The 20,041-nt window shown below is 32.3% G+C and overlaps 2 protein-coding genes across 3 annotated transcripts in view; one reads left to right on the forward strand and one right to left on the reverse strand.

Annotated features, from left to right (window-relative positions):
• The first annotated feature begins 377 nt into the window (after positions 1-377).
• Positions 378-11,056, forward strand: LOC114123482 (glutamate receptor ionotropic, kainate 3-like). Of its 2 annotated transcripts, XM_027986486.2 has the most exons (17): positions 379-654; positions 1,585-1,737; positions 1,803-1,987; positions 2,795-2,949; positions 3,471-3,612; positions 3,694-3,864; positions 4,062-4,217; positions 4,979-5,203; positions 5,888-6,094; positions 6,766-6,850; positions 7,601-7,877; positions 8,101-8,302; positions 8,665-8,804; positions 9,416-9,498; positions 9,607-9,722; positions 10,045-10,191; positions 10,543-11,056. In XM_027986486.2, exons 1-17 carry the CDS (start codon positions 567-569, stop codon positions 10,705-10,707), a joined length of 2,697 nt encoding a protein of 898 aa, XP_027842287.2. In that variant the 5' UTR covers positions 379-566; the 3' UTR covers positions 10,708-11,056. The 2 variants fall into 2 exon arrangements, with proteins under 2 accessions (XP_050060959.1, XP_027842287.2); XM_050205002.1 differs by lacking the exon at positions 10,543-11,056 and having other exon boundaries at positions 378-654; positions 9,416-9,517.
• Positions 11,057-20,041, reverse strand: part of LOC114123484 (sodium-dependent transporter bedraggled) — an 81,696-nt gene continuing 72,711 nt past the window's right edge. Inside the window, exons 4-15 of the mRNA XM_027986490.2 lie at positions 17,682-17,821; positions 16,367-16,497; positions 15,977-16,127; positions 15,560-15,751; positions 15,330-15,493; positions 14,526-14,748; positions 14,057-14,337; positions 13,816-13,947; positions 13,407-13,634; positions 13,090-13,290; positions 12,440-12,603; positions 11,057-11,796 (exon numbers count right to left, since the gene is read on the reverse strand). Coding sequence (XP_027842291.2) covers positions 11,298-11,796; positions 12,440-12,603; positions 13,090-13,290; positions 13,407-13,634; positions 13,816-13,947; positions 14,057-14,337; positions 14,526-14,748; positions 15,330-15,493; positions 15,560-15,751; positions 15,977-16,127; positions 16,367-16,497; positions 17,682-17,821 — 2,506 coding nt within the window. The 3' untranslated portion in view covers positions 11,057-11,297. The remainder of the gene's footprint in view (positions 11,797-12,439; positions 12,604-13,089; positions 13,291-13,406; positions 13,635-13,815; positions 13,948-14,056; positions 14,338-14,525; positions 14,749-15,329; positions 15,494-15,559; positions 15,752-15,976; positions 16,128-16,366; positions 16,498-17,681; positions 17,822-20,041) is intronic.

Genomic DNA, 20,041 nt, shown 5'->3' on the forward strand with positions numbered 1-20,041 from the left:
TCTTGAACTAAGTCACAGAATTATTATAACGATGTTTGACTGACATAATATAATATTATAAATACACCGTGAAATAATTAATGCGTATAGCGTACTGTGTACCGTCCATAAACGATTTTCGACATTATATTTTGTAATATTTTAACGGTATAATTTTCGTATTATTCGTATTTTCTATACGTATATATTATATTATTATTATAAGCGTCGGTCTCTGTTTGGACGAAACGCGTCGCTTGAAATGTCCGTCTCCCGCATTCGTGTCGCAGCAAGCGTCCTGGACTAAAAATAATACCAAAAACCGTGCCAAAAATATAGGTACACGCCGGTTGGTGGGAGGTAGAGGTAAGGTTCTATAACTAGTGGTATAACTATCTGCGTACAATAGCATCGTAACAGTGGTGTGCGATCGTTCGGAGGATCTATCGGTATTAAAGTTCGTGCATTTTACGCGTTTCGACCGGATAAGAATAAAACATCTAATTCATGCTTATACATGTTTATCTGTCGACGCGATTTGAACTGTGGTGAATTTACTTCGTCCTTATTTTTTCTATCCTTGGACAATGAATTTGGTCGCCGATTTATTGGTACCATTGGTTTTGATTTTGGCCAGCGGTAAGCGATGCGCCGGCGACTCGACTATTACTTTGGGTAAGAACGAAGTATTATATTATTTATATGTTATTACACACGCATATTGCACAATATTATGATAGATGTATAGGAATATTATGAATATATATTACAGCATATTATGTACACAGATCAGTGCTAAATATATCCATGCGCGTATATACATATAGGAGAAGCTAGGGACGAGGGTTAATGTGTTGAATCGATTTCTGAAAAAGTTTGTTAAAGTTTATTTTAAAAAAGTACCTGTATTTTTTTGACATGACGGATAAGATTAATTTCAATAATTGTTTACTTGTGATAACTTTTCTACCAATAATAAACATACAAATTAAAAACCATAATAATTAATAATATTTTGAGTTGAAGTATCATTTATATAATACGCATTGCACGCTGTTACTTAAAACGATAAATATTTATTCACCTATCTGTGATTCATATTGTATTCGTATACCACGTGTGTACAAGATATAAGTTATCAAATAATTGTATGGCATGTGTAAACATTGTATTTCTGTAACGAAATAATCGTAAAGCGTAATGTATGGAATGTCGTTAAAAATTTATAATCTTTTAACTATAGATATATGTATATTGTAAGCCGACAGCTTTGTCTAGCTTTGAGTTTTTATCATATAAACAAAACATATTTCTTTCAAAACTTTTTGTCTATACTCGTATATTATACTCGTATTTTTGTTATTTAAAATGTTGTAAAGGGCTTTTAAATAAATATTTATAATGAGGGGGGCAGGTACGTACACAAAAAAGAAATTGGGGGGGGGGGGGGGGGGGGTTATAAAAAATTTACAACGATCAATATTTATCGATGAATGATGATATAAATAAACTACACAACTATTAATTTTCGGGGGAGGGGGGGGGTTAACATTGACTATATGCGCACAAACTATGAAGTTGTTATATTATAAAAAATATATTTAGGGATTTTGTACAACGAAGAGAACTCGATGCTAGAAACGGCCTTTAAGTCTTCTGTGGACGTTGCAAAGGCCAAGATGACGGATAGTGGTGTTCAGTTAAATGTCGTCAGCAAAATAGTCCCACTTTACGATTCGTTCGAGACCCAACACCACGGTAAGCTTGACGTTATACTGTATTATTTTACAGGAGATAATAATGTTTTACACTCTTGTTCTAAGTATGCGAAATGCTCGTTGACGGCGTGTCCGGCATGTTTGGCCCGTCCGCCGGGGACACAGCTCCCATCGTGCAATCGATTTGTGACTACAAGGAAATCCCTCACATACAGACCCGGTGGGATATAAATCAAAAACGAGGGTCTTGTCAAATCAATCTATATCCACACCCGAACACTTTGGCCGAAGTGATTACTTTATTATAATACCAATATTATATAAATATTGACTGCAATCAGTGTTCGAATTGGGAAAAATCAAGTAGCTCAAGTCAATAATGTGAAAATTGTATTTTAGGCGCAAAATTATTTATACTAAGTAGAGAGAGGATTTACTATAATTTTATTTTTACTTATAAATTAAAAATATAATTCATGTTAGCGAACATAGATTAAGTTCACCTAAATATTATTCTATAAAATTTAGTTATCACAATAATAATGAATATTAATTTTTTTAAATTTACATTTTTTGATATAATCAAACAAGATAAAAAAAAATTATAATAACTGACAACATTTTACTCAATTTTCCTGATTAAGATAATAATGAATAAGTAATAACACATGTTATTAATGCGTTCGGCGAAAGAGGGAGAAAGAGAGATGGAGTGAAAGGGATCGTTAGATGAATGAAGTGATTATCAAGTAAATTTACTGGTCTAAAATTAAACCAAAAAGCTTAAAAATTTTAAAATATAAAGTGTTTTTTTAATTAGTCTATTGATAAGTTCTTTGACAAAAATTTAAATCTACATTTGATGACAAATTAATTCGGGTATTAAGTTGTACCGTAGCCGTTTCCCCGATCCAGTTAAAAATAATAGTATTGGGGTAAAAAGAAATAGAAGAACTCTGACCTTTAACACACTAACCTCTACCTCAAAATTCGAACACTGATTAAAATGTATATTCACTAATAATATAGTCTATAGATAATACGAGTATATATTATAACTCTGAGCAAAAACCGACGAGTTTTCGTATCCGTTGCAGGCACTCATCGATATTATCGTTGCCGTCAACTGGGAGAGCTTCACTATTATCTACGAAAACAACGACAGTCTAATGCAAATCACCAACATCCTCAAGTCACCGCCGACCAGTTATCCTATTCGAATAAGACAGCTCAGTTCAGGACCTAATTATCGGTAAATCGTGGTTAAAGAACAGATGAGCATGGCGTGTTGGCGTTTTAGTAATTTATTATATAGTTATAATATCACGTAATAATAAAACGGCTGTCAAATATAATGCTAAGAACTCTGTAAATTATAATAAAGTGAAAAAAGATATAAACAAACATATCATAATCTATAATAATAATTATATAATATTTATCACATAAATATTAATATTAATATTTATTAAAAGTAATAATTATTACAAACTAAAAACAAAAAATGTATTATTATCATTACATGAATAAATATATGAAAAATTGATAACTAATAATTCATAATATAAAACTAAATACAATTAATTCATTATAATTATACATTGCAATTAATCATCTATCAATATCTATTGATATCTATTGTTATAATAATAAGATATGAACAGTATTTATTTAATAGGTAGGTAGGTAGTATATACTTATTACTTATGTATAGGCTAATCGTACGCTACAAATAAGTTAGCGTTAATACATATATATTTTTTTTAATTTCAGAAAAGAACTTCGCGAAATTAAAGATTCCGGAGAAACAAAAATACTATTAGATTGCTCGTTCAACATACTGTCGGACGTGCTATTACAAGCGCAGCAAGTGGGACTCATGGGATCAGAACACAATTTTATAATTGCATCTCTAGTTAGTACAACGATACACGGAAAACCAATTTCAATAATATTATACGCCTTATTTCACGATTGACTGTTTAAATTTTTTTAGGACATGCATACCTTGGACTTGGATTCGTTCAAATACAGTGGGACGAAGATCACTGGCATGCGGTTGGTGAGACCACTAGACGTCGAGTTCCAAAACATCGTATCATTGTGGACGGACAATTTAAGCCCACTCGAACCTGATGACAAAACGGTTTTACCCGAGACTATCCAGGTTCGAATGCAGCGATCGTCCAATACTATACATACTCTTATTAATTAAAATAATCGTACTATCACTTGATGCACACGCAATAAATTATCATATTATTTATTATTACTAAAATAATTAACTAGATAAATCGAAACATTAAAATATACATTCTGGATGTTATTGCGTATTAAACCTAACCGTGTTGTACTTGTATGCAGTTGGAGTCAGCTTTGATCTACGACGCCGTGCAATTGTTCACGACGTCCATTTACAATCTAAGCAAAGAGTTCGAAATCAACGAGACGCCGACTCCGTGCAATTCCAGTCTTTCGTGGAAGCACGGATTCACTTTAATCAACTATATGAAAATGGCCGTAAGTAATAATATTATAATAATTCATTTAGTAGATACCTACCTATTATAATATGCGTCATTATTGAACAATAAAGTTGGTACTCGGGATCGGGAATTCTTGGGAATATTAAAAACTGCCATATTTAATAAAAACACTAGGATGGTCCTCTGGTATAAATAAAAAAAAAATTGCAAAATCTTCAAGTAACCCTCTCGAACCGGTTCCATTATTTAAAAAAAAGTATAAGAAAAAAATTGAAGACAAATTAGTAATTTTTAATCCGTGCAATAAAAGCTCTAAAGTTTAATAATAACATTTTTTTCGAAATCACTAGTTTTTGAATATAATTAATCATAACTCTTAAAAGAATGATTTTATAAAATATTGTAAACACTTTAATTGCACATTATTATATTATTACTACAGTTGTATATCTACTTATACATTTTTTTAAAAATATTTAATTCATTAAAATCACAAATAAAAAATAAGGACCACCCTAAAAACACGTATAGTTAACACGTAATCTAGTTATAATTTATACACTTTCAAGCAGTATAAATATTTTCAAGATTAAAATTTATCAAAAACTTAAATAATTAAATTAAATAGGTATACCACCTATTACTTAGTAATTTAGCCTTATATATAATGTCTAAACTATATTCGCTCCCCTTCTTTTTGTATGGTTTTCGTAAAATTCCACACGTCCCCGGAAATTATCTATTACTAAATTAGTTACGACCAATGCGCTTTGATAATCGAAAAATCTAATTCAGAAAGATTTCAAAGGACTCACCGGTAAGATAAAATTTGATCAAGAAGGTTTCCGGACGGACATCGAATTGGAACTAGTAGAGTTGACACAGAACGGTTTGCGGGTAACCGGAACGTGGAGTACAAAAACTGGAATTAACGTCTCGTCAACACCTAAACCGGAAATTGTACCAAGCGAAAAAGATTCTGATTTGAGGAATATGTCATTTGTCGTAATAACGGCGTTGGTGAGTGGTAAATTTTACACTTTTACATTAAGTTATTATTAAAGTAAATTTACATCAGTACATCACGAATATTTTATGTACCCTGTCAAAAAAAAAAAAAAAATATTGTTTCATAGTTATATTCCTTCGTATTATTATGCAATTACAAAACCAAAACTATTATTTTGCTATATTACTAGTGGAAATTTACTACAATTGTAATTATTAGCGTATTCTAAAATTTAAATTAGATAATTGGTACATTGCAAACTATTTACAAATTATCAATAATATATTTTACTGAACTAAATATTATTAATAAAGTATTAAGTAATAACTTAGGTATAAAATATATTAAATTTAAATTAGATTTAATATCAATATATTAAATATATAATATAAAAACTTTTTTTTATAATACTGATAAAACTAATAGATTTTAAAAATATTAGTTAATTTTTTTCTCATTTTATGTTACCATAAGAATTCAAATTTAAAAGGAATTTTAGGGCCTTAATGAATTACATTGGGTGTTTTAAAAATACACAATGGCAATTATTTTACTGCTTAAAAAAATTACCAGTCGGCTACAAAACAAAACTGTTTTTTGTAACACGCTGGACATCTGAGCATTCCATTATTGTTTTTAAAATTTTACATAATACATATTATCAAAATTATTGTTATCTTTGCTTTGGTTGACAGACACAACCGTATGGCATGCTTAAACTTTCCAGCAATACCCTGAAAGGCAACGACCGTTACGAAGGTTTTGGAATCGATTTAATCAAAGAGCTCAGTGAAATGAGCGGTTTCAATTACACTTTTATAATACAAGAAGATGCGTCCAGTGGTTATAAAGATGAAAAAACAAAAAAGTGGAGCGGGATGATTGGAGAAGTTATAAATGGAGTAAGTGCATATGATAAAATTAATAAAAACACAGAAATTGACCTAATCAATATGCTGTTTATAAATTTGTATTTTCTTCAGTATTGTTATAACGCATAGGTACTTTGATAGCAATCATCATTTTGTGAAAAACAATCGTTTTGTACAGAACTTAAAAATATGTATCAGCATACTATTTATTACTGTTATTGTCATTCATAATCAATCGATAAAACATATGATTAACTTAAGTAACATTTAACTATAATTTATTATATTATTGCGGTGATTATTACGTAAACATAATATATATCATACGTTTAGTTAATTGAATAATAAAAAAAAAACAATATCAATAATTGATATGTAACATAATTAATACTCAGCGACTAAATTACAACTAAATCAGTGACAGATATGTGTTGTTAATGCAGATTATTATAATATTTTAATATATTATCATTTATTATACTTTTTTCCATATTGTGGTAATCATTGGTTGTTATATAAATATGGCCACTATAGATTCTAAATTTTAAATACTAATTACTGAATTGGTAATATTGAAAAATGAATCACTACCATAGGAAATAAGACACTAACCAAATAATAATTTTTTCTTTTTAAATATTAGCAATAACACCTAAATAAAGTATATTTTATATGTGCTTAATAATCATGCATTTCCGCAGCAAGCTGATTTAGCAATTGCCGATATCTCTATCACTAGACAACGAGAACATGACGTGGATTTTACCAGCCCGTTCATGAATCTAGGTAAGTGTCTTTCTGTATGTTACGTAAAATATTTAACTAGACAACCTATCCAAACTTGTTTCCACTATCACCTGTTTAGTTCCCAACTTTTTTGGACGTAGTTAAGTGTTGTATATTATGCGCTGTCTCCGTTTTTAACCTTACTAGGTAATGCAACAAATATTATGTTGTTTAAATACAAAAATCTATTTTACTCTGTTATTTTAAATATAGGTGTAAATTGAACAATTCTCGCATAAAAAAGAAAAAAGAAAAATATCAACGTTAGTGTTTTTTTTTCAATATTTTAATTTTCAAGCAAATATTGAGTAGGAGTTTTAAAATACGAAATATATATAATATTATAATCTAGAACAATATTATTATGTTGGGTGATCATAATGGGATGCACGGCGTATTGTATAGGCAAAATAGGTACATACTGTAACCATGTTATTACTTGTATTACTATTATAATTTATAATACTGTTATGATTTATAACTATTGATAGCACATTTTGTTGGACGATCTCAAGTATTTCTCATTAACCGCCATTTTATGATGGAAGGATTTTCATATAAATTTCAAAAACTCAGCTTGAATTTTAATTAGCAAGGTGTATATTGTAATTTATTGTAATAAAAACAAATTTTCGAAAACCTACATTTCAACTAGGAAAACTGTGCGAAAATGAAATGTATTGCATTATAAGGCCAATGAAAAAAAAAATTATTTTAAAAATATTTTATAACGTCTGTTAAATATTTCAGGCATCAGCATATTGTACAAAAAGTCGACCAAGAGTTCGCCGAGTCTGTTTTCATTTTTGGCACCGTTCAGTTCCTTCGTTTGGCTTTGGGTAATAACGGCCTACTGTGGTGTGTCCGTTCTTTTATTTATCATGGCCAGAATCAGCCCGTACGAGTGGACCAATCCTTACCCTTGCATTGAAGAGCCCGAGTACTTGGAAAACCAGTTTAGTTTGTCAAACGCGTTTTGGTTTACGATCGGATCGCTGATGCAGCAAGGTTCCGACATAGCTCCGATGTAAGTATGATGAGACTTTTACACGACATAACGATTTAAAATTTTATCCATATAAATACTAACTAAATTAAACGAAATTGCACTGTGGTTAGATATTATGAAAATATTAATTGTTTTTTTTTAATTTAAATATTTATGTAACTGGCTATGATCTCTACAAAATTGACTTAGGTCATGATTATTACTAAGAATAATTGATAATATTGTTTTTTTGATTCCATAGTGCTGTATCCACTAGATTGGTCGCAGGTATTTGGTGGTTCTTCACACTCATCATGGTTTCATCTTACACTGCGAATTTAGCTGCTTTTTTGACTGTCGAGAGTGTATCGGAACCATTTAAAGACGTAGAGGATTTAGTGAACAATCAAAACATTATCACATTTGGTTTAAAGAAAAGAGGATCTACCGAGGAATATTTCAAGGTATGATTTATTAAAATACAATATAACTATGTATAATTATTATTATCGTTGAACATTTCTTGAAGTACAATATCTTATATGTTTATCATACAGTTTATATAATAAATTATTTTTATTAAAATTTTTATATAATATGACATTGTTACATTGTTGAGGTCTGTAGAAGATACTTGAATTCTACACAGAATCGTAAACATTTATGCGTACATGTACATACAATTATATGCTTATAATTTATCATCAATTTATGTCACGCAATTATAAAATACATAATATTTTATAGTAGGTACTATAACATAACATATGATCTGCAGGATAATATAGAACTATGCACTATTAAGATTAAATTTTTATTTCAATAGGAATCAACAAATCCAACTTATAAAAAATTATTTGACGTTTTACAAAAAAACCCAGCCTGGTACACTTCTAGTAATGATGAAGGCGTCGCAAAAGTACTCAAGGAAAACTATGCATTTTTCATGGAATCTACATCAATTGAGTGAGTATAACCAAAATACCAGTGTACCTACTATTAAAGTGATTAGTATTATTTAACTTTTTTGAAAACGCATGATTATTGTCAATTGTACTGTAATATAGCTACTACGAATACTATACTGTGATCACTTAGCTGTATATATTGTTTTAAATATAATTAATTAAATTTTAACTATGTCACAATGAGTGTTGATCCTTGTGACACGCGGGATTCTTTAAAAATATTTCCCCTCTCCGACGTTTTTGAGTGAAAAAATATAATTTATTTATGTCATGTATTAATCAATAATTTACTACCATTTGTATTTAAAATAATGTCACACCCCATATGGTTTTTTACGTCTTACTAATGGGTAGCATAAAAATTAGTACCTTAAATACTGTGTTGCTATAGTATAGTTTTAATAAAAGAGTAAACTGAATTATTAAAAAATTTGTTAGTAAAAGTATCATTTATGATTTTGAGTTGCTTTAAATGATATAAACATTTTTAAACGGGTTATTATCAGGTATTTATTTAGATAACTCAATTATTATTATATTGCAGTAACATTTGTACTATATGGTTTTTTTCTTTTTTTACTAAAAATGTTAACAAACATTTTATTATAGGTACATGGTCGAGCGGAACTGCAAATTGGCTCAAATCGGCGGGCTGTTGGACAACAAGGGTTACGGGATTGTGATGAAAAAAAGTATTCTATCTAATATTGTGTGCGGTTGAAATAAATAATTAATATAATTTATTATGTTGTCAATCTATTAACCCGATGCGTATATATTGTGGCATTGTGTTTACACAGATGCGAGTTTCCGAAATGTCCTGAGCGCAAACATATTGAGCCTGCAGGAGAAGGGCAAACTGACAGCTCTGAAGAACAAATGGTGGAAAGAGAAACGCGGGGGCGGAGCGTGTCAGGTTAGTACGACGGTCTCGATAGAAGTGAAAAAAATTCTCACTACAAGCCATATAATAAATTAGTTATTTGCATGTAAAAATCGCGCAGAATTGTTGCTGGCACGGAAACCTACTTTAAGAAAACGGGTCGAGTCGTAATATAGTTTTAGAGGAAGTTAAGCGAGGAATTATTTTTTTTTAAAATTAAAAAATTATGTTAAACTTACAATATATTATTATGCTTATAACAGAGAGAGTAGGAAAGTTGTACCTTATATTTTTGTACATTTCTTGACGCGATGATAATTATTATAATATGTTTAATAAATATAATATTATGTAGGACACTGATAATAACGAGGCCAGTGAGTTGAGCATGAAAAACGTGGGTGGCGTATTCATTGTACTGTGCAGTGGCGTTGCTGTTGCCGCTGTATTGGCGGCTCTGGAAATGTTTTGGACCCTATGGAAAACGACCAGCAAAGAAAAGGTTCGTATATGTATTATAACGTAGAGCCACTGATCGATATACTTAAAATCTGTGGTTAAGAAGTCAATATCTGTTGAAAATATCTATTACTTTGAACGTCATAATAAGCTTACGTAAGATGAATAGTGACAAAAATGTTTTAAGCTACATCGAAATATTGTGAAAAGAGTAATAATTCAATGTCATCAAACTAAACATAAAGAAAATTAATAAGTATTTCGGGTTAAGCATACGACAATACATTGCTAATTACCAATTTTTAAATGTCTTCTTGTGAGTGACTGCGATGTTGGCCTTTTAACCACCGACATAATAATATACACTTAACTGATACCGCACATGTTGCCACAGGTTTCGTTCAAGAGCGAGTTCAAAGACGAGCTTAAGTTCATTGCTAAGTGTCGTGGGTCCACGAAACCGGCTAGGAAGAATCAGAACAGCAGTACGGATAACTCGAACCCGACCGGATCCAATCAGTACATTAATTCAGACCGTCACTACGACTACGATTCGTGATGATGACACGAAAACGATAGGACAGCTTTCGGGACGTTATTTTCCTTTTACTTGTCGAACGAGCGTCCGCTTCCAATTTTTAATCCGTAAACAATATGCAATACGATAATATTATATATTTTATATATATATGCATTATACACACACATATATATATATATACACATAGTATTCATCAGCAGTATCAATTATTATAATAAAATGTACACAAATTGTATACCTATAATATAATATATAGGCTCTTAAAATGTAATGAAGACAATATTATTCGAGCGTATAAAAAATAATAATTAAAATAAAAATAATTATTAAATAATAATAATAAAAAAAAAAAAAATTATCACAGTCATTTTGTTTTATATATTTATATATATTTTTTTTTTTTTTTGTAAACGTAAAAAAAAAAACGAGCGATTGAATTCCTATATTTACACAAATATATTTACATTTCCGCAGACCCGAGTGCGAAACACTCTATTCTCGAGACGGACGGCGGATAGAGGTATATTACGTATAATATATACTTATTACATAATATTTTACAATCTTAAGATTATAATAAATTGCTATTCCCACGGGCGAGCGCGGGATTAGTGCGACGCCGCCGCCGCCGATGTCGCCGCGGCAGCCGCCACCGGTCCCGTCCGGTCCACGTTGATGGGCGCGGCCCGTTCCATCAGACACTCGATGCTGGTGCTCTGCTCGTCGGACAGACTGGACGCGGACGACGATTCGCCGCCGCAGACGGTCCGCGCGACAGAAACGACGTCGTCGTCGTCGTCGTCGTCCCGGTTCATCTCGACCAGCACGGTCGTGTAGTCGGGCGGCGGAGCGGTGGACGAAACGGTCTGTTGCGCCGCGTCCGTCGGCGGTGATGACGACGTCGTCGTCGCCGACAGGACCGTGGTCTGCTGGTGGTGATGATGCGGAGAAGACGAAGTGGTCGCCGCGGCCGTTTGGACGGTTCGCGGCGCGGCCGACGAGGACGACGAAGACTCGCCGAGTATCGCCGACTGATGGTGGTTGCCGAGCACGTGCGCCAACCTGCGCACGCTCCGCCGGATGCTCTGCCGCAACATTTTCGCTATCCTATAAGAGCAAAACAAAAAACAAAACGCGAGCGCGCACAGTTGATAAACGGTTCGTCACGTCGGTAGGGTGTGTGTATGATGATAGGAGGCACTTGGAAGTCTGCAGGCGGCCGTGCTACGCGATAGTGTCCGTGTCAAGTGCAAGAAGAAAACACCACCGTGTATGAAAAATATCGCATGCATATTAAAAGACTTATGTGTCTAAGTATATTACGAAGAATGTGTTAGGTAATGTTTTTCTCAATAGGCGTTGTTACACGATTATTGTTTTAAAACATAATATTATTATAATATGATTATTATTACACGTTAAAATAATGTATTGTTAAAATTAAACGTTTTTTTTTTTTTTTTTTACATTTAATTTTGCTTTCAACAGTCTGAGATAAACAGTAATGACTAGGTGGTATATTATAGGTATAAAAATATGACAAAAAAAATACATCATAACATTAACAGTGATTATCAAAAAATAATATGTACAATAATATAAATGACGTAAATACATAATAATATAATATAGTCGTGTAAAGCAGAGCGTGCGATGATGATAGAAAATAATATACTACTAGGTAAGTATACACTAAAACTACTGTTAGTCGTTCTCATAAACCGTTACTAATTCAGTGAATCGTAAAGACCTTGCTCCGGTGGCCGTGGAATACGACGGCGGTGGCGTGTACTTGGGCGGCGGGTCTTCAATCTGCACTGCCGCTGAGCCGTTTACACCCGCCTCGGATGTCGCCTCGCCGGTTTCCGGGGGCCTGCGGGTCTCGATTACGGGCCGGTACAGCATCTGGATCCGCTGTTTTTGGAACAGAGTAAACAAATGGAGTGTGATTCGGTGTGATGTATACAGCTGTGGTATGAAAGGGGGGAGGTAATTATGACATGTAGGAACTCTAATTGGACTTTGCAGACATCGTAATATATTGGTTTTAGGCGTATATGTAAAATATTAAATATCACACTAGATTGACCAGAATGACTACGTATCGCGAATTATGATACAAATCATGTATGAATAAATCAATCGTGCATGTTTTTATATATTTTTAAACTATACGTGCTGTATGTGTTGTAGACATGTATAAACCTATAGTATCAATATCACGTTTATTAATATAAATATACGAATACGTCCAATTATATAGATGGCTTATAATTAACAATTATCACTCCCCTCCTGCGACACACACATAATTAAAAATCTCAGCTACACCATTGAAAAATAAACGGCTTTTGTGATTATAATAGTATAATATTATAACAATAATTATCGTGCACTCACGTCGAACAAGTCTGGTGGTCCGGTAGCCAGGTACCTGCAAGTCTGTATGATTCCAGCAAAGGGGACGATTAGCAGTGGTATGATCTGCAGTAAACAGCCAAACTCGCGACTGGACGTCGACCAATAAGTCGATTGAGAAACGCTTTTCCAGTTGTACAGCCATCGGTATCCACCGTTTTTGAACACGGACGTGCTGAGCAGCTGCGAAGCGAAAATATAGTAATTTTAATATCAAATTTAATATGCTTGAGTACCATTCGATAATAGCATATTTATCAAATAAAAAAAATATATATTATAAATTTGACGACGCTTACGATCAGAGCCACCGGCACGACGATATTCCAATCGAACGAAAGCATCGGCGCCATCCACACCTGCAGGTGATGGTTGGCCTGCGAAAACAACGTTGCCACTACCGTTTCACCGCTGTATGGACGACCGCGCACCATGAACAATGCTCCGATTTCCAACAAATACAGTATCATTATCCACCAACCGCATCCGACACAGTAGTCCATTAAATACACAATGAAAATTCCCAGCTAAAAAAAATAACAAAAAATTCAAATATTTTCATATTATTATGGTCAGGTAAAATTTCGAGTCAGATATAAACGCTGACGTGTGTGACTGTATAACATGTTATGAAGATTATAATAATAGTATGCGCAGTTCTATTCGGATATAAATAATAATTTGATTTGATAATTTTACTCCACTCACTTCAGTCGCCATAAATAGACCAATCGAAAAGGCGGCCGCACACGACAAAAACGTGATCGTTGTGCGCCATTTCCTCAGCTTGAACGGATGCAGAGATATAATACCGCTGACAACGCAGTGCCATATCGCGATCTGTAACGATTTAACCAACAAAGAAGAGGATATAAAGATTAATCGATACTTATTATATGTTATATAATATATACCCTATAATATTGTACGTTTGTGTTTGAAAACATACCTGCTGTCCAATGCCGAACATGATGAGTACGAAATAAAATAGGACGGACCAGAACGGCGAGATGTTCTTGGCGCCAATCATGGCGAACGTGGCCGGAAACAGTTCGGTCGCCAAGCGCATGGCCTGATATCCGCTCTCCTGCGGCATCCCCGGCACGTTATTCTTCATCGTCCTTTCGCCCATAAACAGACTACTGTGCTGCATCCACCGTACGGGCGTCAGATGTTTGCGGGCCTGAGCAGAATTCTGCTTGAACAGAAACGTATAGGAACTCATCCGTTCTGAAAGTATACAAAGATGACGGTCGACGTCGTGAGTACGGCTACGAAGAGTATATGCGTATAACGGTGGTGGGGGAGGGGTAATATGTAGTATATATTATGCAGTGACTTATTTACTTATACTTGAAATATTCACCAAGGAATATTTAGACTGAAGAGGGGCGAAAAGTAAGATACTAAAGACTTACCGAAAGAACTGGGCAGGTACACGTATCCGTGTGCTTCGAGGAGATGTACGCATGTGTTGGCTAAAAACGCGGCCAATATGAGTACGGCTATTGTTAGGATGATCACTAACGAAGCGTCTCTGTGTAGTAAATGCTTAGGTCGATTGTGCGAAGTGATTTGCATTGTGCACGCGCCGAGTATGCCCCACGTGAGAAACGTCTCGGTGAATGCAGCCACCCAACTCTAAAATGTCGACACGATGGTAATGTAATGCTATTATTATGATGATGATGATGATCACTGATCAGAGATAACAATATAATTATAATAATAATCGTATAGTATACGATTTTTTATTTGTATTCTATAAACATGATTTCACTGCAATAACTATATAAGGGCGATGATTGTAAGTTGTTATACTTTGACAGGTGCATGTCGTTCAATGGTACCATTTGACTAGATTAGGTATATTATAATAACTATATTCGTCCTAAATTTCAGTTAACTATAATTTGAAGTAAGAAATAAAAACTGAAATTAAGTTAAAACACCTGTAACTATACGTCATAATATATTAAACAACATAATAGTTATAACTATGAGACTAGAAGACTGTAAACGTTTATAGATAAAACAAGAGGTTTTTTTGTCTTTGTTAGACGTTCAAAAGCAACATTTTATGATAATCATGAGTAAATATAGAATAGTGCGTTTTTAAAATAAAATTTAAAAAAAATGTTTAAATGATAAATTTCTTGTATTTCCTGAAATTCGAGTTTGCAATAAAAAAATCTCTGTATCTGGGCGTAATTTAATGTTACCTTAGTGTTGAGGAAAAATTCGCTCCAATCCGTTTCCGGAAAAATATCGTGATGCTGGAACCCGATCATTGGCGCTAAACCCAACATCTTTGTACACAACATGAACATACCGAAAACCGGTACCAATGAGAATATACACATCACTTTACTGTACGACTTCAGACCTATACAAATTTAAACGGTATTTTTAAATAATGTCACAAAAATTATACGAAAATCAATGTGATTACCTTTACTTAAGCATATGAATACGATTGTCCATATGATCGTCAGGTTGATGACTACCGGCAATTTCAACAAGTTGTCGTTCATCTCGAGTTTTTCCACGTACTTTCTTTGTAGAACTATGCCGTTAAAATAACCCGGTACCGTTTCTTCGATGTTATAACTGACATTTGAAGATAAAGTCCAGGGCATGCCATCTACAACAAAATAATATTACGCATATATTATACAAAACGATTGTTTTAAAATTTACCGTTACGCTTTATAATAATAATAAATAATAAAAATAATATATATGTATGTATGTATTATGTAATAAATAATATAACTGCAAAATTCTGCAGTGACACGCAATATAATAATAATATAGTACGATTACTATTTATTATTTATGGGTAGAATAAATTCATTTCTATAAATACCTTCTTTGTACTCGTCGATAGGTTCTGCCCAACGGTAAACGTCCTGTTTCGTGATGAACGAATCGCGGAAATATGTAAACATCCACGAGATGCCAATCACGGTGTATGTGCCGATGAACGCTTGGGCCAGGAGCAGTGCGATGCCGATCCCCTGTAATCAGATAAATATAATAAAATGTCTGTAAATAATAAAATATTATAAGTAATAACATATCGTGCACTGCGGCGGCGGCGTCCATATGTCTTAGACTCGCGTATATGTATATAATAATAGCAGCCGCGGAGAAAACGTTTGTCGTTTTACGGAAATCCGCTCGCCTCAGGTACATAATATTATATACGTATTATTATTGCCCAAGCTATCCCGTTGCATGGATAAAACGGACTTACCTTGAATATCGGTGATATCCTCCACATGTCCATGACCCCGGCGCCTAGTAATTGGCCGAGCGAACTATGAAACGTAAACAGAGGAATGCCGACTAGCAAAGATAACACTAGGAACTGTAGTATAAAGTTGGCTGCAAAACAAAGAGAAAAATGTGTGAAAAATCAATTTATTTATTATATAATTTATAAAAACAAATTTAAATGGCTACCCATTAATTTTTTTAGATCGTTTTTTTGTTTCTTTAAACAAAAAAAAGAAACTCATGTTTATAATCCAGTTTGAATTAGGCATTATTTATTATTTTTACAACTATACGTATACCAGAACCAATAAAATGTTAACCGAGTGAATAAGTGTTCAACATTTTTTGCGGAGTAAGGGCTAAAAAAGTAAGATTCATTGTTCACCGTTTATAATATACTTAGTGCTTATATATCAATTATAAAAAAAAACTTCTGAAGTACTCAATATTCGTTTTTTTTTTTTTTGAAAACCAAAATCGTCTTATAAACCCTATTTAAGTGGATCAAATGGTATATAATATGTTTAATGCGTTATTCTATATACATCTTATAATATTGCTCACAATAATTGTCTCATTAATTTTCAAGGACCACATAGTGACGACTAACACACCCGGAGGGCTTTGATACCATACATAGTGATTCACCAAGCACTCGCTCACATTTCCATATTTTCAATAAATAATACATTTATTCAAATTCTGATTTATTTAAGACTATTTTCAAATTTTTTTTTTGTTCTAATTATGGAGTGGTGATACAAACTTCTGCGTTTCAAATAAAAATCCTCCATTTTTACTCTAAACTATTTAAAAATAAGTTTTTTGAAAATTACGATGAACCTAATTCAAAATTCAAACGAATAGTTTCTTAGTTATGAAAATGTTTAAACTAAGAATAGAAATCCTTAAAATAATGGTTTAAAAAGATAAAAGCTAGATGTTTATAATGGATCTATTATTTAATACATTTCGATCATTTTTACAAATTATTAATGTTGATAGTAAACTACTCATTAAACTATTTAAGTACTTCAAAAAAATCTCAAGAATTTAAAAATAAAATGGTCATTCAAAAATTTCAAAATCAAATTTTTAATAACTACATTAGGTATTGAGAAAAAAAAGAAGCGAGTATGTTTGGTGAATCACTCTGTATACTTATAAAATATTATATTGCCATCACCAACAAGATTTCATACAATATATTCGCGATATCATACGAGTAACGTTAGGTACGGTGAAATTTGATAATGATCGTAATAAATAATATACGTAAACACATAACTAACCTCCAAATTGTACTGCGAGTATGGCGAACCGACTGATGTTGAAGGCTCCCAAAGTACAGCCAAGCGTGGCCAACACGGAACTGTATTTGTTGCTCCATTGGCCTAATGGACTTTGAGACTCCTGCGACATCTCGTACGCTCTGAAAAAAGAAAAACAATTATGAAAGTTTGAGCATTGTTATCAATATTTCAATTAATAAATATTAAATTATGTTTGTAGGCACGAATTTATTTACACGCAAATCGACGCTCGTCATTTGCGGCAAGTCAAACGAATATCAAGGACGACCGCCGTAGGAAGGAAAAATAATTATTGTGATCACAGTAGTAATTATTAATTATTCTTAAATAGTTTACCAACAAGAGACTAAATAATATTTAATTTCGATAGTACTAATTTGGATGACATATAAACATTGGTGCTCATATTGATTCCAAGAACCGTAGAAAATATCATAAATATGAGAATACAATAATAATATAATATTACAAAGATAAAAAAAATACAAATATTATAATATATGGGCTATAATAATAGTATAATATAATTCTCAACATAATAGTTATATGATAAGATAAATAAAATTGTAGATCTTAAATTTTTACAAAATTTGAAGTATTTAAGACTTCAATCTCGTAAGAAGTTTTTACTTATTTTTTTTTTTTTTTTTTGACGATGCAATCGAGTTCCATAATCTAGTGAATATATATAATTTATTTTTAAACGAACCAATCGTGGGACGAAATTACATATACCTACACAATACACACATAATAATGTACAATACGTATAATGGAACACACCCCTGGAGACTTGTTTCGATCTGAGAAAATAACGCCATCGTCATATAAAAGATCACCAACTTAATGATTTATATAGGTGCATGAATGCGAAAATAAAAAACAGCGTGACACAAACAATATGTTGAATATTCGTATTATCGTAGGTATTGATGGAACAATGATTTATTTTCTAACCTTTATGATTCGCATTTTGTAGGCATACAGATAAAATTATATATTATGTATTATGTATAAGTTGCCGACCCTGAAATTTTTAAAAGTTTATATTAATATGTACAATACATTAAATTAATTATTTTTGCACAACTGTGTGTTATTTTGCGATTTTAAAATAAATTTCTGTACAAGACCGGTTACTACATATCATTTTAACACATTATATATAATATATATATATATAAACAAAATATATTATAATATTTAATAATGATAATCTATATTCTATATAAACCACTATATGTGCACGCGAACCGGTTAAATTTTGTTCGACGAATTCGCATGCGAGTACCTACATTATTATATCGTAAAATAATATAAATATATTATAACGTAGGTATACACCTGTTGAATTAAACTTGTGCTTGCGCTGAGTTTGTGTATAATACGCGTACATTGTACATACGCATAATACCCACATAATATAGTTGTGAAAAAATATTGTCTGCGAATAAAAAAATATATAACCCGAACCGTCGCTTTTGTTCTCCAACGAAAAACCATTACATTCCTACGCACGCGATTTCGTGCGAATAACCTCGTGAGCAGCCTACACGCGTATTACAATATACAGGTATATAGGCACGCGGAAAACGGTCAGCGGGAGAGACGAACGTTTTGCACCGTGGAATCAAATCGTCGCGAAACGGTATTATTTTTCCGTTTCTGCGGCGCCGCGACCGTTAAAATCATAATAATTATTATGAATGATAAATAATAATCGTACACTGCAGTTACGTCTTACGTAAACACAAAGCAATTATAATATTTATTGTATTTACTCATATCAATCCCAAAGTCATAATGTTACAAATAAAGAGCTCGAATCGCCATGTTTGGTATAAAATTACATTGAATCATTATCATCAAATCATATAAATACTATAGTTGACGACATTACGCGCAATCTAGTGTTTGTTCAGTTACTCAACCGACCACTGTTCATAACTATATTTCATAAAAAAAAAAAAAAGTATAATAAATACCGTCTGTATTAATGACCATAATGCGTATACCAGATACATAATATTATTTCTACATATCAGTAGCTGTTATAGACATCGGTCAGTATATAATATTTAAAATTTAAATAATCAAGTCACCAATATTTAATATTATAATGATGTTCTATTTTCATTGTGCACTATTAAATTTTAAAATATTACCGACCACCGTCTATTGAGCACTATATACCAACTGATATTTTAACGATATTATAGTATGATAAACAGCAGCAACACTAATTGTCACAATCATTGCAAATCAACTACTGTTGAATATTATGATGATTACACGTACTTGGTATCTACTGTATCTAATGATTAATTTAAGACAGATAA

Source organism: Aphis gossypii, chromosome 3 (assembly GCF_020184175.1).
Source record: "Aphis gossypii isolate Hap1 chromosome 3, ASM2018417v2, whole genome shotgun sequence".
Taxonomy (NCBI): Eukaryota; Metazoa; Arthropoda; class Insecta; order Hemiptera; family Aphididae; genus Aphis; species Aphis gossypii.